At 45.1% G+C, this 25,299-nt stretch overlaps 1 protein-coding gene across 5 annotated transcripts in view; it reads left to right on the forward strand.

Moving 5' to 3' along the window:
* The first annotated feature begins 3,772 nt into the window (after nt 1–3,772).
* Nucleotides 3,773–25,299, forward strand: part of cspp1a (centrosome and spindle pole associated protein 1a) — a 284,247-nt gene continuing 262,720 nt past the window's right edge. For 4 of the 5 annotated variants that reach the window (XM_085993101.1, XM_085993102.1, XM_085993103.1 and 1 more), the window contains exons 1-4: nt 3,773–4,048; nt 16,021–16,133; nt 24,062–24,179; nt 24,777–24,880. In XM_085993101.1, coding sequence (XP_085849227.1) covers nt 16,035–16,133; nt 24,062–24,179; nt 24,777–24,880 — 321 coding nt within the window. In that variant the 5' untranslated portion in view covers nt 3,773–4,048; nt 16,021–16,034. The remainder of the gene's footprint in view (nt 4,049–16,020; nt 16,134–24,061; nt 24,180–24,776; nt 24,881–25,299) is intronic. The other variant, XM_085993104.1, reaches the window with a different exon arrangement.

Genomic DNA, 25,299 nt, shown 5'->3' on the forward strand with positions numbered 1-25,299 from the left:
CATTCTAGTCAATCTGTTTTGCACCTTCTCCGGTGCCTCGATGTCCTTTTTATAATATGGAGACCAGAACTGTTCACAGTACTCCAAGAGTGGTCTAACCAAAGTTCCATACAAGTTTAACTTAACTTCTCTGCTTTTCAATTCTATCCCTCTAGAAATAAATCTGAGTGCTTTGTTTGCTTTTTTTATGGCCTTATTAACCTGCATCGCTACTTTTAGTGATCTGTGTATCTTTACCCCATGATCCCTCTGTTCCTCTACCCCAGTTAGACACTTATTTTCCAAGGTGTATGTTGCCTACTTATTCTACCTACCAAAATGTATTACCTCGCACTTATCTATCTTGAAGTTCATTTGCCAATTACACGCCCATTCTACAAGTTTATTAATGTCTTGTATTCGTCGTTGTCCTCCTCTGTAATAACTACATCATCAATTTTGGTGTCTTCCGCAAATTTTGAAATTGTACTTCTGATTCCCATGTCCAAATAGTTTATGTAAATAGTGAACAACAGTGGTTCCAGCACCAATCCTTGTGAAACACCACTTCTTACCATTTGCCAATCTGAGTAATTACCTTTAACCCCATCTCTGTTTTCTGTTTTGTAGCCAGCTTGCTATCCATTCTGCTACTTGTCCCCTAACTCCACCTGTTCTGACCTTAGTCGTGAGTTTACCATGCAGTATCTTATCAAAGGCTTTTTGGAAATCCAAATATATTACATCAGCTGCATTACCCTTATCTACCCTTTCTGTTACTTCTTCAAAGAATTCAATAAGGTTGGTTAAGCATGACCTTTTGGAATCTGAGCTGACTACACTTTATTATATTTTCAGTTTCTAGATGTTTTTCTATTACCTCTTTGATTAAGGATTCCATTACCTTTCCTACCACTAACATTAAGCTAATTGGTCTATAGTTTCCTGGGATTGTTCTATCTCCTTTTTTTACATTAGCTGTCCACCAGTCCTCTGGCACTATTCCTATTCTAATGAATTTTTATATATACATATATAATAGATAAGAATGGAACAAGGCAAGTACAGTCTCACCCAGCTGGACAATGGAGGAGAGGCGTTGGAGGACGATGGCGTGACAAATGCTGCAGATGGGTAGAGAAGGACGAAGAGGGATAGTTTACCATGGTCACAGTCACATAGGATGTCATTTGATAATGACTGTTTTAGTACAGTGGAAGGGCGGAAAACTGATTGGAGGGATTCAAACTCACAAATTCGGGAAAGATAGGCATTTGGGAGGTGACACCAAATTCAATAACTTTGGAGAGGAAAGGGAGGTTGGCGATGGGGCGGTAGTTTGCAAGGACAGAGGGGTCAAGGGTGGGTTTTTTGAGAAAGGGGGTGAGGACAGCAGATTTGAAGGCGAGGGGGGCAGTACCTGAGGAGAGAGAACCGTTAACAATATCAGCTACCATGGGGGCAGGAAGGGAAGTAGTTTAATGGGAATAGGGTCAGGGAGCAGGAGGTGGGTCTCATGGACAAGATGAGCTAGGAGAGGGCATGAGGGGAGATAGGAGAGAAACTAGAGAAAAATGCGAGTTCAGGGCTAGGGCACGGGGGTACCATTGGCCCGATGGACTAGGAGGAGGCAAGGAAGCAGCAGAGGCAGCTGAACGTATAGTCTCAATCTTAGTGACAAAGAAATCCATGAGCTCCACGTACTTGTTGTTGGAGGTGAGGGTGGAGGAGACAGGTGAGAGGGGTTTAAGAAGACGGTTTGTAGTGAAGAGAAGCCGGGGGTTAACTTTGCATTCCAGGATGATCCTGGAATAGTGAGCAGTTTTGGCAGAGGAGAGCAGGGCCCGATAGTGCTTTATGTGGTTCAGCCAGATCTGACGATGAATGGCTAACCCAGTTGTCTGCCATAAACATTCAAGTCTGCGTCCCTTGGACTTAAGGGAATGGATTTGAGAGCCATACCGGGGAAATGACCAAGGTGAGAGTTAGTAATGTTTTAATGGGGACTAGGGCATTAAAGGTCGAGGTGAGGGTGTGATTGAACAGATCGATAGCTGCAGAAATGTCATGGTGAATGGAAGGCCAAAGGCTAGACAGTTGGGAATTTCAAAGTGCAGTTGTAAGTGACTTGAGGAGAGTTTTTTCAAGGGGAGGACACAGAAGGAAGTGGGGTTGGGAGAAGGTCATTTGGCCCATCGTGCCTCTTTGAAAGAACTGTCCAATTTAGTCCCACAACCCAGCCTTTTCCTTATAACCCTGTCAATTAGTCCTCTTCAAGTACATGCCCAATTGCCTTTTGAAATTTCCTATGGAATCTGCTTTCACCACTCTTTCAGGTAGTGCATTCCAGATCGCAACAACCCTCTGTGTGAAAATAAGTTCTCCTCATTTCCCCGCTACTTCTTCTGCCAATTATTTTAAAACTATGACCCCTGGTTATCGACCAACTTGCCAGAGGAAACAGTTTCTCCCACTTGCTCTAGCAAACCCCCTCATAATGCATGACCTGAGTTAGCCTTTGACTGACAATCTCTGCGTCGGATGAGATGTTAAACTGAGACAGCATCTTCCCTCTCAGGTGGATGTAAAAGATCCCACGGAAGAGCAGCAGAGGTCTAGGAATATAGGAACAGGAGTAGGACATTTAACCCCTTGAGCCTGTTCTCTTGGGGTCCAGGTGTCCTGACCAACATTTAGCCCCCAAACAACATCCAAAACAGATTATCTGGTTGTTTGTGGGACCTTGCTGTGTTCATTAAAAATAGGATCTTCTAATTTCTCACGTATAGGCAATGAAGTTTTTTTTCTAAAATATAAAAAAGGTTCTTTTTAATGCAATAAATTATTTATTTCAAACATTTCTTCTTCTAACACCTCTGTGTAGTATACAAAGTTATAACATAAGAATGCACATTCAAGTATGAAATGGAACAGAATTTAGTATCATTTGGAATATTTTTTGGTGATATTGTGATTTACAGTGTGGTCTGCCTCAAAATACAGAAAGAACTTGAATTTATACTGCACCTTTCACATCCACAATATGTCCCATCGTGCTTCACAACCAACAAAGTACTGTTGCAATATAGGCAAATGTGCATCAAATTTGCACACAGCAAAGTGCCACAAAGAGCAATGAGATAAATGACCAGATAATGTGTTTTATATGGTATTGGTTGAGGAATAAATGTTGGATAGGATACTGAGAAAACTGCACTGTTCTTCGACTAAAGCTATGGGATCTTTTACTTATATCTGAGAAGTAGTGGATTGGGCCTCAGTTTAACGTTTCATCCGAATGATACACATCGAACAGTGCAGCACTCCCTCAATACTGCACTTAAGCCAGCCTAGGTTATGTGCTCAAGTCTTGGAATCTAAAGATCGTTGAGTGCTGTCACTTTCAAAAGATCGCTGGGGGGAAATAAACTAAATAAAAGTAAACAATTGGAAACATTAAAAATAAACAAAACGTGACTGGGGAAAATAAACAATAAACTCGAACAAAATAAACATAACATTGCTGCGGAAAATAAAGAAAAATGGCTAAGTATAAAAATGAATGAGAAATGACTGAATAAAAATAAATGACGAGAGATCGAGCTCTTCAATGGGAAGCTTCTTCAGCATTAATCATCCAGCCCAGCAGGGAAGCACCCGCAGACACGGAGGCAAGTCAGCTCCACAGTTCACTCTTGGCTCTCCCTTTGCCAAAGCCGCTGTTATTGTACCAAAAAAATAAAGGCTCCTTGGTTCCGAACGGTTGCGATGCATGATGGGCCTGGAGAGTGAGGGTAGGAGGAGTGAGCGATGTGGATGGAATGTTGGTGGCAGTGCTCTCGAGCAGCCTGATTTAAATCCTCAGTGAAGAGCGCGAGGGGCGGGCGGCGGCGGCAAACCCGCCTCTGCTTTTCAAGCTGATATTCTGCTCAAGAGCTTTGCCAAAATGAGCAGGACGTGAGCCCGTTGTCCTGTCCGTTTCTGCTCCACGCTTTCCCCATTTTCACCGTTTCTCTCCGGGTGGTGACTTTGTTCACGGCCCCGTGTTGACGGGCAGGCCGTTTGGAAGGTGAGCGCCGCTGTCTGTCGGTGTTGTGGAGAGGTGGCGCCGAGCCGCTTTGCTTGACTGCTCGGCTTCAGCCCGGAGCGGCGAGTCCCTTCGATACGCGTTTCATCGTCTTGACAGCTGTCGTGCTGCATGTTTATATTTCGCTTCGTTGGTGAACGGCTGCTTAAAAAATAATTTCCTTCAGCGTTAATTACATTTTGTAGTACCATCCCGCTGACTGACTGCAAGTCGTCCGGGGATTGGTTTCAGTGCCGATGAGGTTTGTGTACTAAAGTTGCCTGACAACGAGTGCGCCATTCTGTGGAGCCAGGTTATTTTTCCATCTCTTGCCCTTTCCTGATGGAAAATAACCTATCTATTTTTAGATCTTGATATAGAGATGTATTTGCCTTTATATAGTGCTTTGATGTAAAAAATGTTACTAAGTGTTTTGCAAGTTGGAGAGGGAGGTGGCGGTGGTGTGGGGCGGAACAAAATAATAAAGAATTATTAAATGAGATAAAGGAAAGTGTGTTCCATGGAGTGAGTGTTAGGAGAGATGATTGAAAGCTTGGTTGAAAAAAGTTTCTAAAGGTGCAGGGAGAGTAGAGGGGTTGAAGAAGGGACTTCTTTGGGGTCAAGGTGGTGAAATGAGGGTGAGATGCACAAAAAGGTCACAGTTAGAGAATGAAGAGAAGGGATATAATTGCTGGAGGAGGTTACAGAGATGAGATGAAGTGAGGCAAGACCATGGAAGGATTGGGGGCTGTAGGAACATTGGAACAGGAGTAGGCCACTCAGCTCCTTGAGCCTGTTCTGCTATCAGTTAGATCATGGCTGATCTGTACGTCAATTCTAATTACCCGCCTTCGCTCCATATCCTTTGATACCCTTTCCTAACAAATTAGTTTTGAAAGCGCCAATTGTCCCAGCATCCACAGCTTATTTGGGGAGAGAATTCCAGATGCCAGAGAGCCAATGCAGGTCAGCAAGGACAGGAATTGATGCGCAAGCTGGACTTGGTGTCGGGCAGCTTATACAGATGGCTGAGTTTTTGGAGAATGGGAAGTTAGCAAGGAGGATGTTGGAGAAATTGACTTGAGGTGACAAAAGCATGGATAAGGGTTTCGGTGTCAGTGGGGCTGAGGTAGGGCATAGGTGGGCAATCGGTGGAAGAAAACAGTCTTGGTGATGGATAGAATGTGGGGTGATTGGTGATGGATAAGATATAGAAAATATATAATATACAGAATTGTTCCTGTTTGTCAAGTCTCACATTTTTCCAGCCTTATTACTTATACTAACTTATTTCCTAGTAATCAGCATTTGCTTATTGGCTTATAAATCTAATGATTAACAAACAGTTGATCTTTAGTGTGGATATCAATACATGTCATCTATATGGATTATGCTGTCTGCAAATCTGCTGTGGAAGACTCTTTTTGCTCTAATAATGTTGTTAAAACTAGAAATAAGATTTTGGGGGAGGGAGTTACTTGCATCTTAAACAGGTATTGAAGTGTCATATTTTTATTTTCTATCAGCCATGTGATTGATCTATTGTAACAAAAAGCAGAAAATGCTGCAAATACAGGAAACATTTTTTTATCCGGGACCGGCGTGTTGCCGGTTTATCAAAATTTCCGGATGATGGAGAGGGTTATCTATCGAGGCTATTTTTAACAAAGAAAAATAAAAAAATCAAGAAATGTGCAGTATACAGTAATTGGGTACTCACCTGCAGAATGTTGGGTTAAATGGATGGTGGAAGATGCTTAAGTACAGTACTGCCAGTTGAAGGTAATCCATAACTCTTTAATTACTTAACCGTAAAACAAAACTTATACAGTAAACGACTGTATACAGTACTGTAGTTGACTGTACACTTATTCCAAGTCAGCTGGTTCATCAGGAATATCCATGCCAGCTGGGTCATCAGGATCATGCACTTCAACAGATTCTTCAGGCACTTCCACTGCTTCAACTCTTTTGGAAGCTTTCCTAAACATGTCCCGGATGTCTGCTTGCTTAGTGGACTCTTGCCTTTTTTGTAGAAAGGTGGAATGCAGAATATGGTGTTGCATAACTTCTTGGGCAGAATAGCAAGGCTGCCTTTCAGCAAATTTGAGGAATGAAGCAAATCCTTCTGCAGCTTTAGCCCAAGGAATCTTGTTCTCTTCAGAAATCTCATCCTCTTCACTTTCCATCTCACTTTCCTTTTCTTTCTTTGGATTCAAAACATTCTCCATTATTTCATCATCACTTAGCATATGCACAACAGCAACTTCTCTATCTGCATCAACCCACTGCTCAATATCACTTTCACTGAGGTTACATAGAGGGTTTGCTGGGCCTACATTTTTCATTATGCCAGCCATTTCCATTACTGTACTCCTCTTGGGATGAGCATTGAACCCATGAAATTCCTCCTGAAGAAGAACCTTCAGCAAACATTACAGAAGGCCACAATTTGCACCAGGCTTGTCTCAAAGTGTGACCGTTCACCAAGTTCCAGGAACATGCAGCATTAAAGATGGCATCTTTAAGATTGTATTCCTTCTGAAATGCGTGAATATTGTCATCTTAGCTTATCAGTTTACGTAGGAAGTCTTTCTTGTAATGACACTTGAGATTTTGGATAACGCCCTGGTCCATGGGTTGTATGAGAGAAGTTACATTTGGTGGCAAATAAATGGTGAAAATATTTCCTGAAACCAACTCGGATTCATGCGGATGGGCTCTACAATTATCAAGCAATAAAATGCATTTGCTATCTTCAGGTTTCCCTATTCTACGGAAATGTTCCCTCACAGATGGAACAAAAATATGATAGTGTAGCGATTTGTGTGCATCGCCACTAAATAATCGAGTTCGACTTCGACGAACTCTAAATAAGTTGTTTATTTACAGGAACAGGTTAAATACAATAGGTAAGGTAGCAGGTAAGATGGCTGACTGTAGGAGCACCATGGTGTAGGTCTTTCCCCAGCGGGGACGCCACGAGGACTGACTAGAAGTTTCCCAGCTCAACTGCCAGCAGGTTCCGAGCTCTACTGTTGGAAGGTTCCGAGCTCTGATGTCATAACGCAGAGTACAGGAATGAAGCCTGAGTGCAGTAACAGATACATTTAAAGGTAAGTTAAAGGGAATTCTGTATATCCCAATGTAAGGGACAACCGGTGGTACCGCCACAATGCAACCAATTCGAAAAGATTTCCTTATCCATCCAAGCATTTCTTTGAGCTTTGTACTCAACAGGTAAGTGCCTCACATTTTTAAATGCATGGGGATTTTTATACTTCCCAATGATGAGAAGTTTAACCCAGTGTGATCCAGCAGTGTTCGCACATGTTAGCACGGTTACACGATCTTTATTTTTCTTGTAACCTGAAGCATTAGACTCAGTAACCCCAGCAAGCGTTGATTCTGGCAAAAACCTCCAAAATAAGCCAGTTTCATTGGCATTGTATAGCTGTGCTGGCGACAAATCATGTTGCACAATCCAGTTGAAATAATCGCAGTATTCTTCTGCGGCGTCATGATCAGCTGATTTCTTCTCCCCGGAAATATCGAGTCGTCATATCCCGTGCCGTACCTTGAAGCACGTTAGCCATCCCTCGGAGAAAGCACACTTGTCAGTGAGCTCCATCTTTGCGTAGAAATCCTTCGCTTTTTCGATTAGCATAGGTCCAGAAATCGGAACACCCTCCGAACGCTTAAGAGAAAACCACTCATAAATCACGGTATCCAGCTCTTCAAGCTTAGGCTTACGAAGCATACGCCGTTTCTCTACACTCTTAGATGTCTCCGAGCTTGAATAAAACTTGAGCAGCTTATCCTTCTGCGATTTGATGTCGTAGATTGTTGACGAACCGATTTTGAATTCATTCATAATGTTGATACGCTTCTCTCCCCTTTCTAGTAATTGGCATATGTCGATTTTCTGTTTTAAAGTTAACACCACTCTCTTTTGCTTGGACCAACTTTTGGGATTTCCATAATGCGATGCAATGACTACCAGCAGCGTGGGAGATACACAGTCCCCCTGTAAAATGGCGGATTGGAAGAGACTACCGGCAACGCGGGAGAGTCAGACTCCTGATACAGGGTTTTTGAGGTGCTCCGACTTCCGACAGCGCCAAGAAGCCGAGTAGTGGCAGTTTGGAGAACTACCCCCACTGACTAAATCGGCCACCGCGGGAGACTCGGACTCAGATTCGGCAACATTGCCGGTTATTGAGGTGTTTTTGGCGCGAGAATTTTGCTGGTTAATAGAGAATTCCGGATATTTAGGTGCCGTTTAAACGAGAGTTTCCTGTACACCGGTCGGACAGTACTGTAAAGTGAGAAGGATAGTCAATGTTTTGGGTACAGTTATCAGTTTGGCTCGGTGTTGATATTCTTGCCTCTGTATCAGAAGGTCATGGATTTAAGCTCCACTCCAGAGACTTAAGCACATAATCTAGACTGAAGCAGTACTTGAGGGCGTACAGCACTGTTGGAGGGGGGGGGTGATGTCTTTCGAATGAAACAATGGCCTGATTTTTGCAGTGGTAATGACAGTGAAACTGCCAGCGTTTGCCGTCATTACCCCTCTGAAACTGGCCGTAACTTCAGGATCTAGTGCATGCACAGATAAACATGGAAATCCTGAAGTTACGGTCAGTCATTCCCTGCTTTGGCACAGACTGCGCTGTGGAACTCCCCAGAGCAGGCAATCACTGAAATCACTCGAACTGATGAAAACTTCCCCGTTTCTGTAAAATTTCCGTATGTAATTGCTGGGCAGTTGGTGGGCAAATAGCCAACTCTGCACCAACAATTAGGTTTTTGGTGGTGGAGTGGATGGCCTGTCAATGCGTACGTTAATAGACCGCAAGTTCGGGATTTAGCGCATGCATGCAGAAATTCTGAACTTGCGGTTGATTTCAAAGGTGGTATTATGGCGTACTCAAGAGTACGCCATCCTACCCACCGCAAAATTCAGGCCATTTTTAAAATTCATTCTTGGGATATCGACGTCGCTGGCAAGGCCAAAATTTATTGCGAGTTGCCCTTGAGAAGGTGGTGGGCCTTTTTGAATTGCTTCAGTCCACGTGGTGAAGGTACTCCCAGAACACTGTTAGGGAGGGAGTTCCAGGATTTTGACCTAGTGACGATGAATGAACAATATATCTAAGTTGGCATGGTGTGTGACTTGGAGGGGGACTTGGAGGTGGTGGTGTTCCTATGCATTTGCTGCCCTTGTCCTTCTAGGTGATGGAGGTCACAGGTTTGGGAGGTGCTGCCAAAGAAGCCTTGGCGAGTTGCTGCAGTGCATCCTGTAAATAGTACACACTGCAGTATGCTGGTGGTGGAGGGAATGAATGTTTAAGCTGGTGGATGGTGTGATGATCAAGCGAACTGCTTTGTCCTGGATGGTGTTGAGTATTGTTGCAGTTTCACCCTTCCAGGCAAGTGGAGAGTATTCCATCGCACTCCTGACTTGTGCCTTGTAGGTGGTGGCGGGATTTTGACTATGCTTTCTTAAGAATCTTGCCTAATTTAAAAATCTAATATTTAATATGCTGACATAGGGAAGCTTGTGAGGGATCGCATGTAATTGATATGGGATTTTTAAAGGGGAAAATTCCTTCAGTGCTATCTACCTCTCCACTACCTCTGTATTGTCAGACTGCTTGACCGATATCCAGTCTTGGATTAGCTGCTATTTCCTCCAATTAAACACTGGGAAGGCCGCCACAAGCTCCATACCCTCGCTACTGATTCCATCCTCCCGGAGGGGGAGCTTGCACACGAGTTCTGCTGCAGAAAAATCAGATGAGCACTTCAATGGGGCAGGCTACAAAAGAAGGCTGATGGGTATGCACAATGAAATGCTTGATGTATTGGATAGCCTGCCAGAAAGCCTGTGTTCAATGTCAAGAAGCATGGAGTAGTCCGGCACCAAATTGGCGCAGAGCTTGGAGCCTATCCTTTTCCAGCATGGAAGTGCTGGCTAACTCCATTAGCACACTTGTGGATCCAACCATGATGCAGCGCCTGATGACCGATGTCTCAGCTTCCATTGCAGCACAAGCAGCAGCCACCCAACATCTGAGTGCTGCGGTGGAAGCTCAGAGTGCTGCCATCATGGCTCTGGACTCTAGTGTTAAAGAAACTTGCAGGGTGTCGCAGCAGTTCAACAATCTTTCCTCCAATAGATTACTAGGATTGCTGAGGTGCCGCCCCGGGGGAGTGGCAGTGGGTCCATGGAGCACGAACTTGCTGTCCTCTCAGGCAACAGCAAGGGCACTGTCATCCTGTCAGCCAGCCAGTCCAGACTGCTGCCGTCCATGTCAAGATGGTGCAGTCCGGCCCAAAGCTGCTTGAGGTTGTCCTCCAAGGCCATCTGCAGTCTCCTCCACTGAAAGTCAGCAGCCTTCCACCAGCCATGCTGCAGCCACTGGGGTAGCACCGCGTAAGAGCACTTGGCCTGGCAAAGGCACACAAAAGGCAGGCACTAAGGGAATGCACAAGGATGATTAGTTGACGTTTGTATGCAATATGGTATGGTTTGGAATGTTTATTTGTGTTGGCTTTTATTTTTGCATTGTGACCAATGACTGAGGGAAGGTAAGGTGTGGTATGGTTGGTGAATGGGGAATTGGGGTTGTGGTTACCAGCAATGTTCCCCTAATTTTTTTGGATGTGCAGCCCCTTCACAGTTTCGCGCATGTGCGAAATTTAACATTAGAAAATGTTGTGGTAGTTCAAATGCAGATAGCACAGCAGACTGCTGCAGAATGAAGGCATCATGACAGCTGCCAGGATGCCGGGCATTGACCTGCATAATTCACTGCCTATGGCCGCACAACAGCTGGATGTTGAGGGAGTGGAATACCTTTCAGTTCCAGTACATCGCAGAGTTGACTTGCGGCGCCTGCAAAGTGATGTACGTGCAGTCAATAGCACCCTGCACCATGGGGAAGCCTGCAATCCTAGCAAAGCCGTGAGCTTGCTCCGCCTGATACTGTCTGGCAAGAGAGAATGACCTCTTTAAATAGAGAGCCTCAGTGACCTCCCCTTACGCAACAGTGGATGGCAAACTGCGAGATGTTGCAAATATCTTCAGCTCCAGCCTGGAAGGAGCCCGATGCATAAAAGTTCATCACCAGGGTCACCTTCACAGTCACTGACAATGCGGTCCTTGCCCTGCCCTGAGGTTACAGTTGTGGCTGCAGCAGGTAGCAGATTTCAGTGAGGACATCCTTACTGAAGCGCAGACGTCTCACACATTGGCCCAGAACTTCGGGTCTCCATGGGTGAGTACGTACGGGGTACTCGCCCGTAAGCCCAATGGAAGTGCCGGTTTCCTGCATGCACTGCGCATGCGCGGGAAACCGGCACTTCCGTTCCCCTGAAAGCAGGGGTTAAGAGGTCGAACGCGTGCGCAGGAGAGGCAGCGCGTGCGCATCGAACTTACGCTTTTTTTGCAGGTTTTCCCGGGAAGGTAAGTCTCCAGAAGTTAGACATTTAAAAAGCAGTCGCAAGGCCTGCTTTTTACAAGGTAAGTGGTGAATTAATTAAAATTAAAACATTTTTTCCACAGGTTTATTATTTTTAAATACTTTAAAGAAAGGTAAGTTTATTTTTAGCCCCATTAGAAAATAAAATTATTTTTTACAAAAATGTAAATTATTGTTTAAAATAGTTATTTCATGTAATTTATAGTTTATTTAAAAAATGTGATTTAAAAAAAAAAAAAAAATTATTTGAAGATTTAGTGATGTTTTGGGGCTCGTAGTATTTCTAAGTTTGACAGCACTTCCTGTCAAACTTATGAATGAAGCATTCCCAGCTCCGATTGGCTCCCCATGGCCCATGTGATCCCAGGGGACGCATCAAACTAACTGCGCCCCTGGGATACGCAAGCACTGCACGCCAGCAGTTTGAGCAGGCCTAGGATCGGAATACCATGCGGGCCCACAGCTCAACGGCCGGCGCGCTAGGTAAGTGCAGGTCGGGGGCTTGCACCCGCGGGTAGCCCCCGACCCGAATTTCTGGGCCATTGTTCCTCGCTGAGGTTTAGGTAGGAGAATTGCTTCCTGAACACCCTGGGCGGATATGGCCTCCTGATGAGAGCCTTTCTCACCCCTTGTCCTGCTCTGCGTGCCCTCTGTTCATTCTCAAGTCCTGCTGTATTCAAAGGTGAATTCCTACTCGTGCACCCATGTCTGGCAGCAAGTGGTTTGTGCAGAAGCCTTGAATGCAGGAAACAGTCCTTCACCTGCTACACCTCCCTGTAGACTTTTTGGAAACTTTAAACAATAGAAAGCACCAAATACTTGTAGAACTGTAGCTATTAACCTGTAAGTAAGTAGTTGATGATCCCTTTAAATACTGCTGGTGGGGCTCCTTCCTGCTGCTGAACGTCTGCTCAGTTGTGGGAGGTTAAGAGAGGGCTTTAGCTAAAGCATTGAGCTCCAAAATGGCAGCGTTGGCGTCAAATCAGCATTGCACGCTGATTGACGTCATGATCTGCCTGCTCTGCTTACTTCTGGCGGGCATTCACTCTGCGCACGCTAACGCACTCAGGAACATGGCATCTTTTTTATTCAATTTTTTTTTAATGGGATATGGGCGTCGCTGGCAAGGCCAGCATTTATCGCCCATCCCTAATTGCCCTTGAGAAGGTGGTGGTGAGACGCCGCCTTGAACCGCTGCAGTCCGTGTGGTGAAGGTATTCCCATCATAGATAGGGAGTTCCAGGATTTTGACCCAGCGACGATGAAGGATCGGCGATATACTTCTAAGCCAGGATGGTGTGTGACTTTGAGGGGAACTTGGAGGTGGTGGTGTTCCCATATGCCTGCTGCCCTTGTCCTTCTAGGTGGAAGAGGTTGCGGGTTTGGGAGCTGCTGCCGAAGAAGCCTTGGTGAATTGCTGCAGTGCATCTTGTAGATGGTACACACTGCAGCCATGGTACGCCGCTGGTGGAGGGAGTGAATGTTTAAGGTGGTGGATGGGGTGCCAGTCAAGTGGGTTGCTTTGTCATGGATGGTGTCGAGCTTCTTGAGTGTTGTTGGAACTGCACCTATCCAGGCAAGTGGAGAGTATTCCATCACACTCCTTACTTGTGCTTTGTAAATGGTGGAAAGGCTTTGGGGAGTTGGGAGGTGAGTCACTCGCTGCAGAATACCTAGCCTCTGACCTGCTCTTGTTGCCACAGTATTTATGTGGCTGGTCCAGTTAAGTTTCTGGTCAGTGGTGACTCCCAGGATGTTGATAGTGGGGGATTCGGCGATGGTAATGCCGTTGAACGAGAAGGGGCAGTGGTTAGACTCTCGCTTGTTGGAGATAGTCATTGCCTGGCACTTCTGTGGTGTGAATGTTACCTGCCACTTATAAGCCCAAGCCTGAACGTCGTCCAGGTCTTTTTGCTTGCGGGCATGGACTGCTTCATTATGTGAGGAGTTGTGAATGGTACTGAACGCTGTGCAGTATATCCCCATTTTTGACCTTATGGAGGGAAGGTTATTGATGAAGTAGCTGAAGATGGTTGGGCCTAGGACACTGCCCTGAGGAACTTCTGCAGCGATGTCCTGGGGCTGTGATGATTGACCTTTGACCATCTTCCTTTGTGCTAGGTATGACTCCAGCCAGTGAAGAGATTTCCCATTGACTTCAGTTTTACTAGGGCTCCTTGATGCCACACTCGGTCAACTGCTGCCTTGATGTCAAGGGCAGTCACTCTCTCCTCACCTGTGGAATTCCGCTCCTTTGTCCATGTTTGGACCAAGGCTGTAATGAGGTCGGGAGCCGAGTGGTCTTGGTGGAACCCAAACTGGGCATCAGTGAGCAGGTTATTGTTGAGTCAGTGCCGCTTGATGGCTCTGTCGATGACACCTTCCATCACTTTGCTGATGATTGAGAATAGACTGATGGGGCAGTAATTGACCGGATTGAATTTGTCCTGCTTTTTGTGGACAGGACATACCTGTGCAGTTTTCCACATTGTTGGATAGATGCCAGTGTTGTCGCTGTACTGGAACAGCTTGGCTGGAGGCTTGGCTAGTTCTGGAGCACAAGTCTTCAGCATGATATCCGGGATGTTGTCGGGGCCCATAGCCTTTGCTGCATCCAGTGCACTCAGCCGTTTCTTGATATCACGTGGAGTGAATCAAATTGGCTGAAGACTGGCTTCTGTGATGGTGAGGATCTCGGGGAGTAGGCCGATCTGGATCATCCATTTGGTTCTTCTGGCTGAATATGGTTGCAAATGCTTCAGCCTTGTCTTTTGCACTCACCTGCTGGACTCCACCATCATTGAGAATGGGGCTATTCATGGCGCCTCCTCCTCCCGTTAGTTGTTTAATGGTCCACCACCATTCACGACTGGATGTGGCAGGACTGCAGTACTTTGATCTGATCTGTTGATTGTGTGATCGCTTAGCCCTGTCTATAGCATGTTGTTTCTGCTTTTTTGCATGCATGTAGTCCTGTTTTGCAGCTTCCCTAGGTTGGCACCTCTTTTTTAGGTACGCCTGGTGCTGCTCCTGGCATGCTCTTCACTCCTTATTGAATCAGGGTTGGTCCCTGGCTTGATGGTAATGGTAGAGTGAGGGATATGCTGGGCCATGAGGTTACAGATTGTGGTGGAATACAATTCTACTGCTGCTGATGGCCCACAACGCCTCATGAATGCCGAGTTTTGAGCTGCTAGATCTGTTCTGAATCTATCCCATTTAGCACGGTGGTAGTGCCACATAGCACAATGATGGAGGGTGTCCTCGGTGTGAAGACGGGACTTCGTCTCCACAATGACTGTGCGGTGGTCACTGCTACCAATACTGTCATGGACAGATGCATCTGCGACCGGTAGATTGGTGAAGATGAGGCCGAGTAGGTTTTTCCCTCGTGTTGATTCTCTCACCACCTGTTGCAGGCCCAGACTGGCAGCTATATCCTTCAGGAGTCAGCCAGCTCGGTCAGTAGTGGTGCTACCGAGCCACTCTTGGTGATGGACATTGAAGTCCCCCACCCAGAGTACATTCTGTGCCCTTGCTACTCTGTGCTTCTTCCAAGTGGTGTTCAACATGGAGGAGTACTGATTCATCAGCTGAGGGTCAGCGATAGGTGGTAATCAGCAGGAGGTTTCCATGCCCATGCTTGACTTGAAGCCATGAGACTTCATGGGGTCCGGAGTCGATGTTGGGGACTCCAAGGGCCACTCCTGCCTGAATGTATACCACAGTGCCGCCACCTCTAGTGGATTTGTCCTGCCGGACAGGATGGTGATGGAGGAGTTTGGGACATTGGCTGAAAGGTATGATTCTGTGAGTATGAATGTCAGGCTGTTGCTTGACTAGTCTGTGTGACCGTTCTCCCAATGTTGGTACAAGTCCCCAGATATTGGTGAGGAGGACTTTGCAGGGTTGACTGGGCTGGGTGTGTCGTTGCCGTAGTCTGTGCCGAGTGGTCCATCCAGTTTCATTCTTATTATTGTGTTTCGTAGCGGTTTGTTACAACTGGCTAGGTCATTTCAGAGGGAAGTTAAGAGTCAACCACATTGCTGTGGGTCTGGAGTCACATATAGGCCAGACCAGGTAAAGATGGCAGATTTCCTAAAGGACATTAGTGAACCAGATGGGTTTTTACGACAATCCGATAGTTTCATGGTTACCATTACTGGTACAACCTTTTTTTTTATGAACTGAATTTAAATTCTCCAGCTGCCGTGGTGGGATTTGAACTCTCATCTCTGGATCATTAGACCAGGCCTCTGGATTACTAGCCCAGTGACATTACCACTATGCTACTGTTCCCTCACACGATTCACCTCGCAAGTGTGCGAGCGTGCCGCGTGTGCCATTTTTGAGCTCTAAGGGCACTCGTAGCACCCAAAAAATGGGCACTATGATCTGAATTTTGCGCCCTTTGTTTCCATTCAGCTGAACTGTGCTTAGTCACAGAGCCAACATTTTAATTTATAAATTTAAATGTTATTAAAGGTACTTTGCTGACAATGGCAGATGAGTTGGAAAGGTTCCTTGAAGAACAGAGGGCCAAGTTAGCACAAGATAAAATCGAGCTGGACCAAGATCCACCATACATGGAGATGAGAGTAAGTCGATAATTTTAATGCTTTATATTAAAAGCAGCAAATTAATTTGAAAAATTACTTGAATGAAAGTGAAGTTAGGTGGAGATTCTTTATAGTATGTATTGAGGTTCAAATGTAGCAAATGTAATGATTACAATCTAGCATCTGTGTGTGTGTGTGTATATATATATATATAAATCTGTCGTTCTGTCGGCTCGAAAGTTACAGGGCGTACCTACGCGCGCGTTACCTCCAAAGAAAGCTTACGCTTCCGAGACGCTTTTAAGCGTATTTACGTTTCGGCTGGGCTAAAATCGCGCCCGTGGTATCCCAAAAACCTTCAACATTCCGCTCATTAGCATCTCATTATCCGCTCATTAGCGACAGAGTGACCTCGAGCTCGACCAATCGTACGCCGGGTTGCTGGCGTGTGTGGCCGGGCCTTATCGTTCTGAACCGAGGTGAGTCGCCGCCATCTTGATTCCAAACTTTTCCTTTCTTTTTCCCGCTTTCTGCGTCTTTAAAAAAAACGTTGCTTTTAAAACACATACTGTTTTTTTTTTTTAAATGATTTAGAAACGAATTAACTTATCTAATCTCATTAATTTTCCTACCTTTCCCCGTTTTTTCCAGGTAGGCCTCGAAGCCTCGGCTTCTCCTCCGCACCCATGCCCGAGCTAGGCACCTCCTGGCCCCACTCGAAGGCTGCAGGGGCGGGCCTCAGCCCAGCGCCGCTACCTTACTAAAGGGTGCGCGCGCAGCAGGAGCTGAGACGCGGCGTCTCTCTCTGGCTCGGCCGGGGGGCGGGGCTTGCTGAGCGTCAACGGTTACCCTGGCCGTCTCGCACAGCCGCAATCGGCGGTCTTCACCTCGGGGGGGGGGGGCGCGACCCTCGGTTGGGGGGGGGGGGGCCGCGACCCTCAGGGGGGGTCCCCAGCCTTCCCCCGCCTCCCTTCCCCCCCCCCCGCCCTCCCTTTCCCCCACTCCCTTCCCCCCCCCTTTTTCCCCCCGCCCTCCCTTTCTCCCCCCCCCCCCCCCCCCCCCCCCAGTCGCTCTCGCTCTCTCACTCTTCCAACAACAACATGCCCTCGAAAAAGCCTCGGCACCGCCGGGCACTTCAGCTAGTATTTAATAAGTTAGATGGGCAGCTGATGTGTGTAACATACTAATCAATTGTTTACTTGAGTTGGGGGAAAATAATAGGTTTATGAATTTCTCCAGAAGTACTTGATCCTAGAATTCATGTTGAATTTACTTTCCATTTAGAACAAATGTACATTTAAGAAGAATTATCCAAGGCATATAATTTAGAAGCATTTTCCTACTATTACCTACATAGATAGTGTTAATTTCAAGCCTACTTTTAAATTTTACATGCTGAAGTAGAAACAATATTGTTACAAGTTTTACATTGGAACATTGGTGTAAATGCATCAATTTGTGAAGGCAATTTAAAAAAAAAACTCATGTTTACTGAATTCTGCTGTACTGAATTCTGCTGTATTACATTTATCTTTTCTAAATTATATTAATTTTATTCTTTATAAACTTAAAAAGCAGGATCATGTACAACTGCACATTATGAACAAAATCCAAATTCAGTTATGGGGGAGTTATAAAACAATGTTCCCTGTAATTTTTTTTCGCCTGCGCCCCCTATAATTGGCTGTGCAAGCCATTCAAATTTGCGCGCATATGTAGTTTCTCTCATGTAAAAGCTTGTGAGTGGCCTACGCGGCTCCTCCATACTGCTGTGCAGCTTAATGGTAACGTTGGTTATAACACAACTTTTGCATTGATGAAATGTGATTTCAAATATACTTTAATGCAAAAATAGCTGTGAAATTTGAGAGTCAGGCCTGACATCTGACTGCACTAAAACCAAAAGAACACTGATGAAGTGCAGATTAACTTCAGACCTGAGCAAAACCAAGCTAGCCTTCATCCAGAAAGTTCATTGGATCGTGTGGAACTTAATTTTGAATGGTTTTGTTGTTGGTAGAGTACATGAGCTCAATTCTTTACTCTTAACAGTAGCAGTGCATTTGCACAAGTGTAGCATCGTGCAAAGTGGTTTCAGCTTTACACTGATGTGAAAATTCTGGTGTATAAATCGGGTGATAAGGTTCAAGCTAACTTCAAAGCAAAGTGGAGTGATGCTGCTTCCTACAGGGAGTCTCATTCTGCTTTCCTTCAATGTCAAGTATGTCTCAGTCCAGGTTCAGGCTGTTTGCACTGTAACTAGACGTTGGTGTGAAGCAAAGCTGCTTTGCACTGACACTGCAATTATAGTGTGAATCGACCCTAAAATACAGCTGGCCGAAAAACATAGCTCTGCTAGGAAGAATAACGTGCAGCCACTAGCATAACTTCGCTTCGAAGCCTTACTAATAGGTGAGTGTCAGTCAAGGCTGTGAATTCCAGACCCACTATGGACTTGAGCACGTAATTTAGGCTGACATTTTAGTTCAGTATTGTTGGAGGTGTTGTACTTCAAGGTCCTATCTGCTGCCATGTGAGTATAATAGATCTGATGGCACTATTTGAAGAGGAGCACAAAGTTCTTTTGTTGTCCTGGTCAATATTCCTCCCCAAACCAACAGCACCAAAAACATTATGTGGCCATTCATACATTTGCTGTTTGAGGGACCATGCTGTCTAAAATGGCTGCTGCATTTGTCTACAGCAGTGACTCACTGTAAAAGTAATCCATTGGTTGTAAAGTGCTTTGAGGCATCCTGAAGACATAAGGTGCTATATAAATGCAAGATATTTATTTAAATCCCGAGGCAGGTCAATTAACATAAGTTTAAAAAAAAATCCTGACTGCCCCACCAGATGTAAATGCAACAACAACTTGCTTTTAACGTAGCAAAACATCCCAAGGTGCTTCGAGTGCATAATCAGACAAAAATTGACATTGAGACATTAGGACAGGTGACCAAATGCTTGGTCAAAGAGGTAAATTTTAAGCAGTGTCTTAAAGCAAGAGAGAGAGGTGGAGAGGTGAAGAATTTTAGGGAGGGAATTCCAGAGCTTATGGATTAGACGGCTGAAGGCACACTTGCCAATGGTGGGGAGAAGGAAGAAAGAGGCCAGAGTTGGAGGAACGCAGAGTTGGTGAGAGTTAGGACATGGGTAGCTGAGTTTTGAATGACCTCAAGTTTACGTAGGGTAGAATGTGGGAGGCCAGCCAGGAGTGCGTTGGAATTGTCAAGTCTAGAGGTAACAAAGGCATGGATGAGGGTTTCAGCAGCGGATGAGCTGAGGCAGTGGTGGAGACGGGCGATGTTACGGAAGTAGAAATAGGCGGTCTTAGTTATGCTGCGGATGTGGGTCGTAAGCTCATTTCAGGGTCAGATATGACACCAAGGTTGCGAACAGTGTGGATCAGCCTCAGACAGATGTTAGGGAGAGGGATGGAGTCAGTGGCTAGGGAACGGAGTTTGTGGCGGGGACTGAAAATCATGGCTTCGGCCTTCCCAATATTTAGTTGGAGAAAATTTCTGCTCATCCAGTATCGGACAAGTAGTCTGAAAATTTAGAGACTGTGGAGGGGTTGAGAGAAGTGGTGCTGAAGTAGAGCTGGGTGTCATCAGCATACATGTGGAAAGTGACGCTGTGTTTTCGGATGATGTCGCCAAGGGGCAGCATGTATATGAGAAATAGGAGGACGCCAAGGATAGATTCTTGGAGGACACCAGAGGTAAAGATGCGGGAGCATGAAGAGAAGCCATTACAGGTGATTCTCTGGCTACGATTAGATAGATAAGAATGGAACCAGGTGAGTGCAGTCCCACCCAGCTAGACGACGGTGGAGAGGCGTTGGAGGAAGATGGAGTGGTCACCTGTGTCAAAGGTTACAGACAAGTCGAGAAGGACGAGGAGGGATAGTTTACCTTTGTCGCAGTCATAAAGGCTGTCATTTGTGACTTTGATGAGAGCTGTTTCGGTACTGTGGCGGGGCTGAAACCTGATTGGAGGGATTCAAACATGGAGTTCCGGGAAAGATGGGCACGGATTTTGGAGTCGACAATACGCTCAAGGACTTTGGAGAGGAAAGGGAGGTTGGAGATGGGGTGGTAGTTTGCAAGTACGAAGGGAATCAAGGGTTTTTTTTTGAGGAGGGGGTGATGACGGCAGATTTGAAGGAGAGGGGGACAGTACCTGAGGAGAGAGAACCGTTAACAATGTCAGCTAACATGTCAGCTAACATGGGAGCCAGAAAAGAAAGTTGGGTGGTCAGCAATTTAGTGAGAATAGGGTCAAGGGAGCAGGAAGTGAGTCTAATGGACAAGATGAGCGCGGAGAGGTCATGAGGCGAGATCGGAGAGAAACTGGAGAAAGATGCGAGGGCAGGGGGCATGGCGAAGGAAGGGAAGTGGCAGAGGCAGCTGATTGGATGGTCTCAGTCTTAGAGACAAAGATGTGCATGAGCTCCTTGCACTTGTTCGAGGTGAACATAAGAAATAAGAGTAGGAGTAGGCCATACGGCCCCTCGAGCCTGCTCCGCCATTCAGTAAGGTCATGGCGGATCATCGACCTCAACTGGAGGAGACAGGGGAGAAGGGTTTAAGTAGACGGTTAGCAGTAGAGAATAGATGCCGGGGGTTATCTTTGCATTCTAGAATGATTCTGGAATAGTGAGCAGTTTTGGCAGACGAGAGCAGGACCCGATGATGCTTTATGTGATCCAGCCAGATCTGGCAGTGAATTGCTAAACCAGTTGTCCACCATATCCGTTCAAATCTGCGTCCCTTGGACTTAATGGAGCAAAGATGAGGGCCGTACCAGGGGGAACGGCCAGGGTGAGAGAGAGTAATTGTTTTAATAGTGATTAGGGCATCAAAGGTGGTGGTGAGGGCGTGGTTGAGCAGATCGGTAGCTGCAGAAATGTCGTGGTGAATGGAGGGCCAAAGGCCAGACAGTTGGGATTTCGCAAGTGCAGTTATGAGAGAGTTGGGAGAGAGTTTTTTCCAGGGACGGACACAGAATAAGTAGGTTTGGGGGAGAGTTGGGGGATGTGGGTGGAGAGCGATAAAAGGAAGTGATGGCCTTATCTGCGATTGACATGATGGGAGTAGCGAGGCCACAAGAGATGGCAAGGTCGAGGGTTGGCTGTGAATATGGGTTGGGGAGTTTACATGGAGGAAGAGATTAAGGGAGGATAGAAGGGTAGTGAACTCAGAGGAGAGAGAGCATAATAAATTAAGATGGAGGTTGAAATCACCGAGAATAAGAAGTCATTCGCTGCAGATGCTGAGGGAGGAAAGCAGTGAAGATATCTCAGTGATAAAATTTTTATGGTACTTGGGTGGGCGGCAGAGAATGAGAATTTTAAATGAGAGGTGAGAGGGGTGGAATAAGATGAGATGCTCAAAGGAGGAGAAAGTGCCAGTGGAGTAGGGGGACAGACCAAGGTGTGATTGGGTGATGAGAGCCACACTGCCACCATGGCGGTCTGGACGGGGCAAGTGGTGGAAGGTATAGCCAGGTGGGGAGGTTTCATTTAAGGGTAAGGTGTCGTTAAACCTCAGCCAAGTTTCCGTCAGGGCCATGATGTCGATGCAATCATCCACAATAAGCTCATGGATATTTGCAAGTGAACGGATGTTCTGGAGGGAGATGTGGAGAAGGTCGGTGATGACTGACCCATTGTCAGCATCCACGGGGTTAGCGCTGGCAGGGGTGAGTTGGACAAGGAGGAGATTGGCAAGATTAGCCTCCAGCGGATGTGCTGGGCGGGAAGGTCGGCGAGAAAGAGTAGGATGGGGTTGCTGCTCGTGAGGAGGCTGCGACGAGTGTTACGGTGGGCCTTTCGGAGGATGCCAGGAGAGGCACAGAGGGAAGCTGTAGGTGTATCTACGAGGGAGTCAAGCTTGGGATGGCGGCAGGAGAGTAGGAAGGTCGAAGCGTATGAAGGATTGGGGTAGGGAGTTGGGAGGGCAGTGTATCAGAGAGAGGAGAGATGAAAGGAGGCATGATGACAGGAGAGTGCGGTCAGGGAGGGATACAGACAAAAAGAAAAGTGGGGATAAAAAATGTAAATAGAAGTGAACGATTCAGGTCTGGAGCGGCAGCCAAAATGCGCTCTTGAATGGACACGGAAAAACTCAGGTTACATGGGCCTGGTTATGTAGCAATTAATGGGATACATATTTCCTGGTAGTAGCAGGGAATAGGTTGGAGACAATAGTAGGGAGACCAGAGTTAGTCAGAGGTCCCGTGGAGGGGGAAAAAATTGACGCAGGTAGAATGGAGTTGGCATGGAGCATCGACGATCTGTTGTCCAAGTTCGGAGACAGTTGTAGCAGGCGAGTGAAATCCAGAAGCTATTTGAAGGGTAGAGAATTGGAGGATGGAGGTTATTGCCGTAGGAACTTTTCCTAATCTCACGAGGGAATATTCATGTGTTTCAGCAATCCTATAAATGTGGATGTCATCCCTTATCAACCTTCTATTCTCCAGTGAAAACTGGCTCAGCTCTGCCCTTGTCCAGTGTATTTTGAACAATACACCACCACCTTGTGGCCAGATATTGCAATTACTGTTGTGCGCTTGGAATTTACAATGGAAAAAGTTGACTAAGTGTGACAAATGTGATTATAGATAAGCCCAGGTGTAAAATTTTTAAATTCTTACATGAGGTGCAAGCTCCATTGAAAACTATGTAAACATTTCCTATGGAAATTCCAATGTAAAAATGTCTACATTTATCTGTCAAAATTCTCTATCATGTCTCTTAAGTGGCATCTAATATAATTTCTAGTGTTAATCTGAACAGTGGCCTGTCACAGCTCCCTGTAGCACCACCATATGATGCTGTAATAGTGCTTCCCCATAAATCATTCAGAATGCTTTCTGGGAAATAGTTTGTCCATCAGTTTTTATCACTAGCTGAAATTACTATGTCTAAAACTTGGGTATAAACAAACCAAATAAAAATATATAATTCACAGTAACATAAATTAAATTTATCCATTGAGTTGAATCTTGTGTGTTTTATTATCTTCATTATCGTAATTACTTGAAGACCTCAGCCTCTTCTATAAACGTCAAGTGTTATTAAGATGATTAAGATGAGTGTGTCTGCTCATGCTAATGTTACTTAAATTGCCAAAAAAAATTGGACTTCGAGGCCAACTAATTATTTCACCTGTGTTTTGTTGACCGTTAATAGGTAAATGTTCTAATTGCTTACACCTGTGAGAAATTATATATGTTAACATCTATGAAACACCGAGGCAGGCACAGGTTTATTTTTTGTAAAAGAAAGCTGAATTTTCAAAGTTGAAAAAGCCTTTTTGAGGGGAACAGATTGAAAAGGAAGGTATAGGAGGACTCTGGTCTATCGTCAAGAAGTGAGTGGGATTGAGAGGATGTAGTTGGCAGCGTAAGGGTGAGATGAGTTACAGCAAGGGGAGGAGGATACAAGGGTTCCTGTACCTTGGATAGTATAAATGGGTAGTGATGTGACTGGGGGGGGGAGGGGGATTGGAAAAGTGAAGGGGTCGGGGACATTATATTATGAGGGAATGTTTGGAAGCAGAGGAGTGATTGGAGGAAGAGAAAGAGAAGGGAGCTGCTAATAGTTATATTTTCCCCCCACCTCACTCGGAATGCAACCTGTGTTGTATGTAGCTTTTTTCCCTGCCACATCACATCATACCACTCGCTACCTCCCACCTGAAAGGAAAGAAGAAAAAGGCAGAGAGAATGAAAAATATTTGGAGAAAGAGACAGAGAAACAGCAACATGGGTAAGATGGAGACCATATTCTCTGCCTTATCGTGTGCAATGCAATGGGAGATTTTTTTTAGGCTAAGTATTAACAGCCATACAAACCTTAAGCAGGTTCCACTGTGTTGAGGTGAATGTGACTTGTCTTGATATAAATAGTTTTGAGAGAATTCCGGTTGATATTTTTTTTAACTTGACTTTTTTTCCAGACAACGTCTTCAGAACCATTTAGTAAGACCTATCAAGCAGCTGACTCAATAGCTAAAGGAAATATCCTCCCAGGCATTCAGTCTATGAAAGAAAATCTACAAACTGGCAGATCTAAAGGTACAGTGCAGTTAGTAGCATCCAACATGTTGGCATTATACAAATAACTCCCCACCATGGCTTAGTGGGTAAATGTAGCTTCTGGTGTTGGACTGAGCTGTTCTAAACAGGAAGATCCCATGCAGAATCACTGGTCTTTGTTGAGATCCTTCTGTTCCTTATATACATAAACTACATAGATTGGCTATTTCAATGCCAGCTGGTTAAATTTGGGTACATGATTACATAGCATTGCATTGAAATTACAACATGGAAACGTAATGTTTAGCTCCACGCTGGTGTTTATCCTGCATATGTGAATAGTACTAAAATTCCGCTCTAGATCACTAATTTTACAGAACATCTAGATTTAATATCCTTGTTACATTTTGGGGTTATCACTTTTTTAACATGTTAAGTGCTTTGATAGAAATTTTAATTTTTTACTTTGCTTTATTTTATTTGAATTTGTCAAAATCCAATCCTGAAGTGTGTTCTGCATGATTTAAACAAATATTTTAAATCTTGTTGTATACACGTAAATTTTCTCAAAAGCATGAGTAGGGAACAAAAAGACACTGAAATTATAAATGTTTTAAAAACAACTCTTATTTTTAGAAGAAAACTATGGGTTGAGCTTGCCACTTGGATTAGAATATGATCAAAAGAAACAGAAATTGAAGGAGGAACTTCGACAAGACTACAGACGCTACATGGCAGAGGTAGAGTGTTGCAATGATGTGTTGTGCTAGTCCCAATGTAAACAAAAAAAAAACGCTGTAAAGGCATAAGGTTCTGTTTGTCATTTTCTCCCCTCTTTTGAACACCTGATAACTCCTGGTGTTTTTAAAAAAAAAACCTATGGGCAATTTTAATACTCCCATCTTTCTCTTGCCCATTCTAGAAACTAGATGCTGAGTGTTGATAGGCTAACTAACTGGGGGGAGAATTGGGGTGGGTGTGGGGAAGAAAGAAGATAGTCACAGCTGAGCTTGATCTCTACTTACCTATCCCCATGTGTATACTTTCAACAGCGACTACTGGAATTCAGGAGCAGAAATTCCTATTTTTCCCTCTCCCTTTCAACATCCCCTTCCCCAGAACGAGATCAGTTAAAAGCACAGACCCTCAAACCTTCAGC

The sequence above is a fragment of the Somniosus microcephalus genome, chromosome 7, assembly GCF_052327205.1.
Source record: "Somniosus microcephalus isolate GS21.2 chromosome 7, FLI_Smic_1.0, whole genome shotgun sequence".
NCBI lineage: Eukaryota > Metazoa > Chordata > Chondrichthyes > Squaliformes > Somniosidae > Somniosus > Somniosus microcephalus.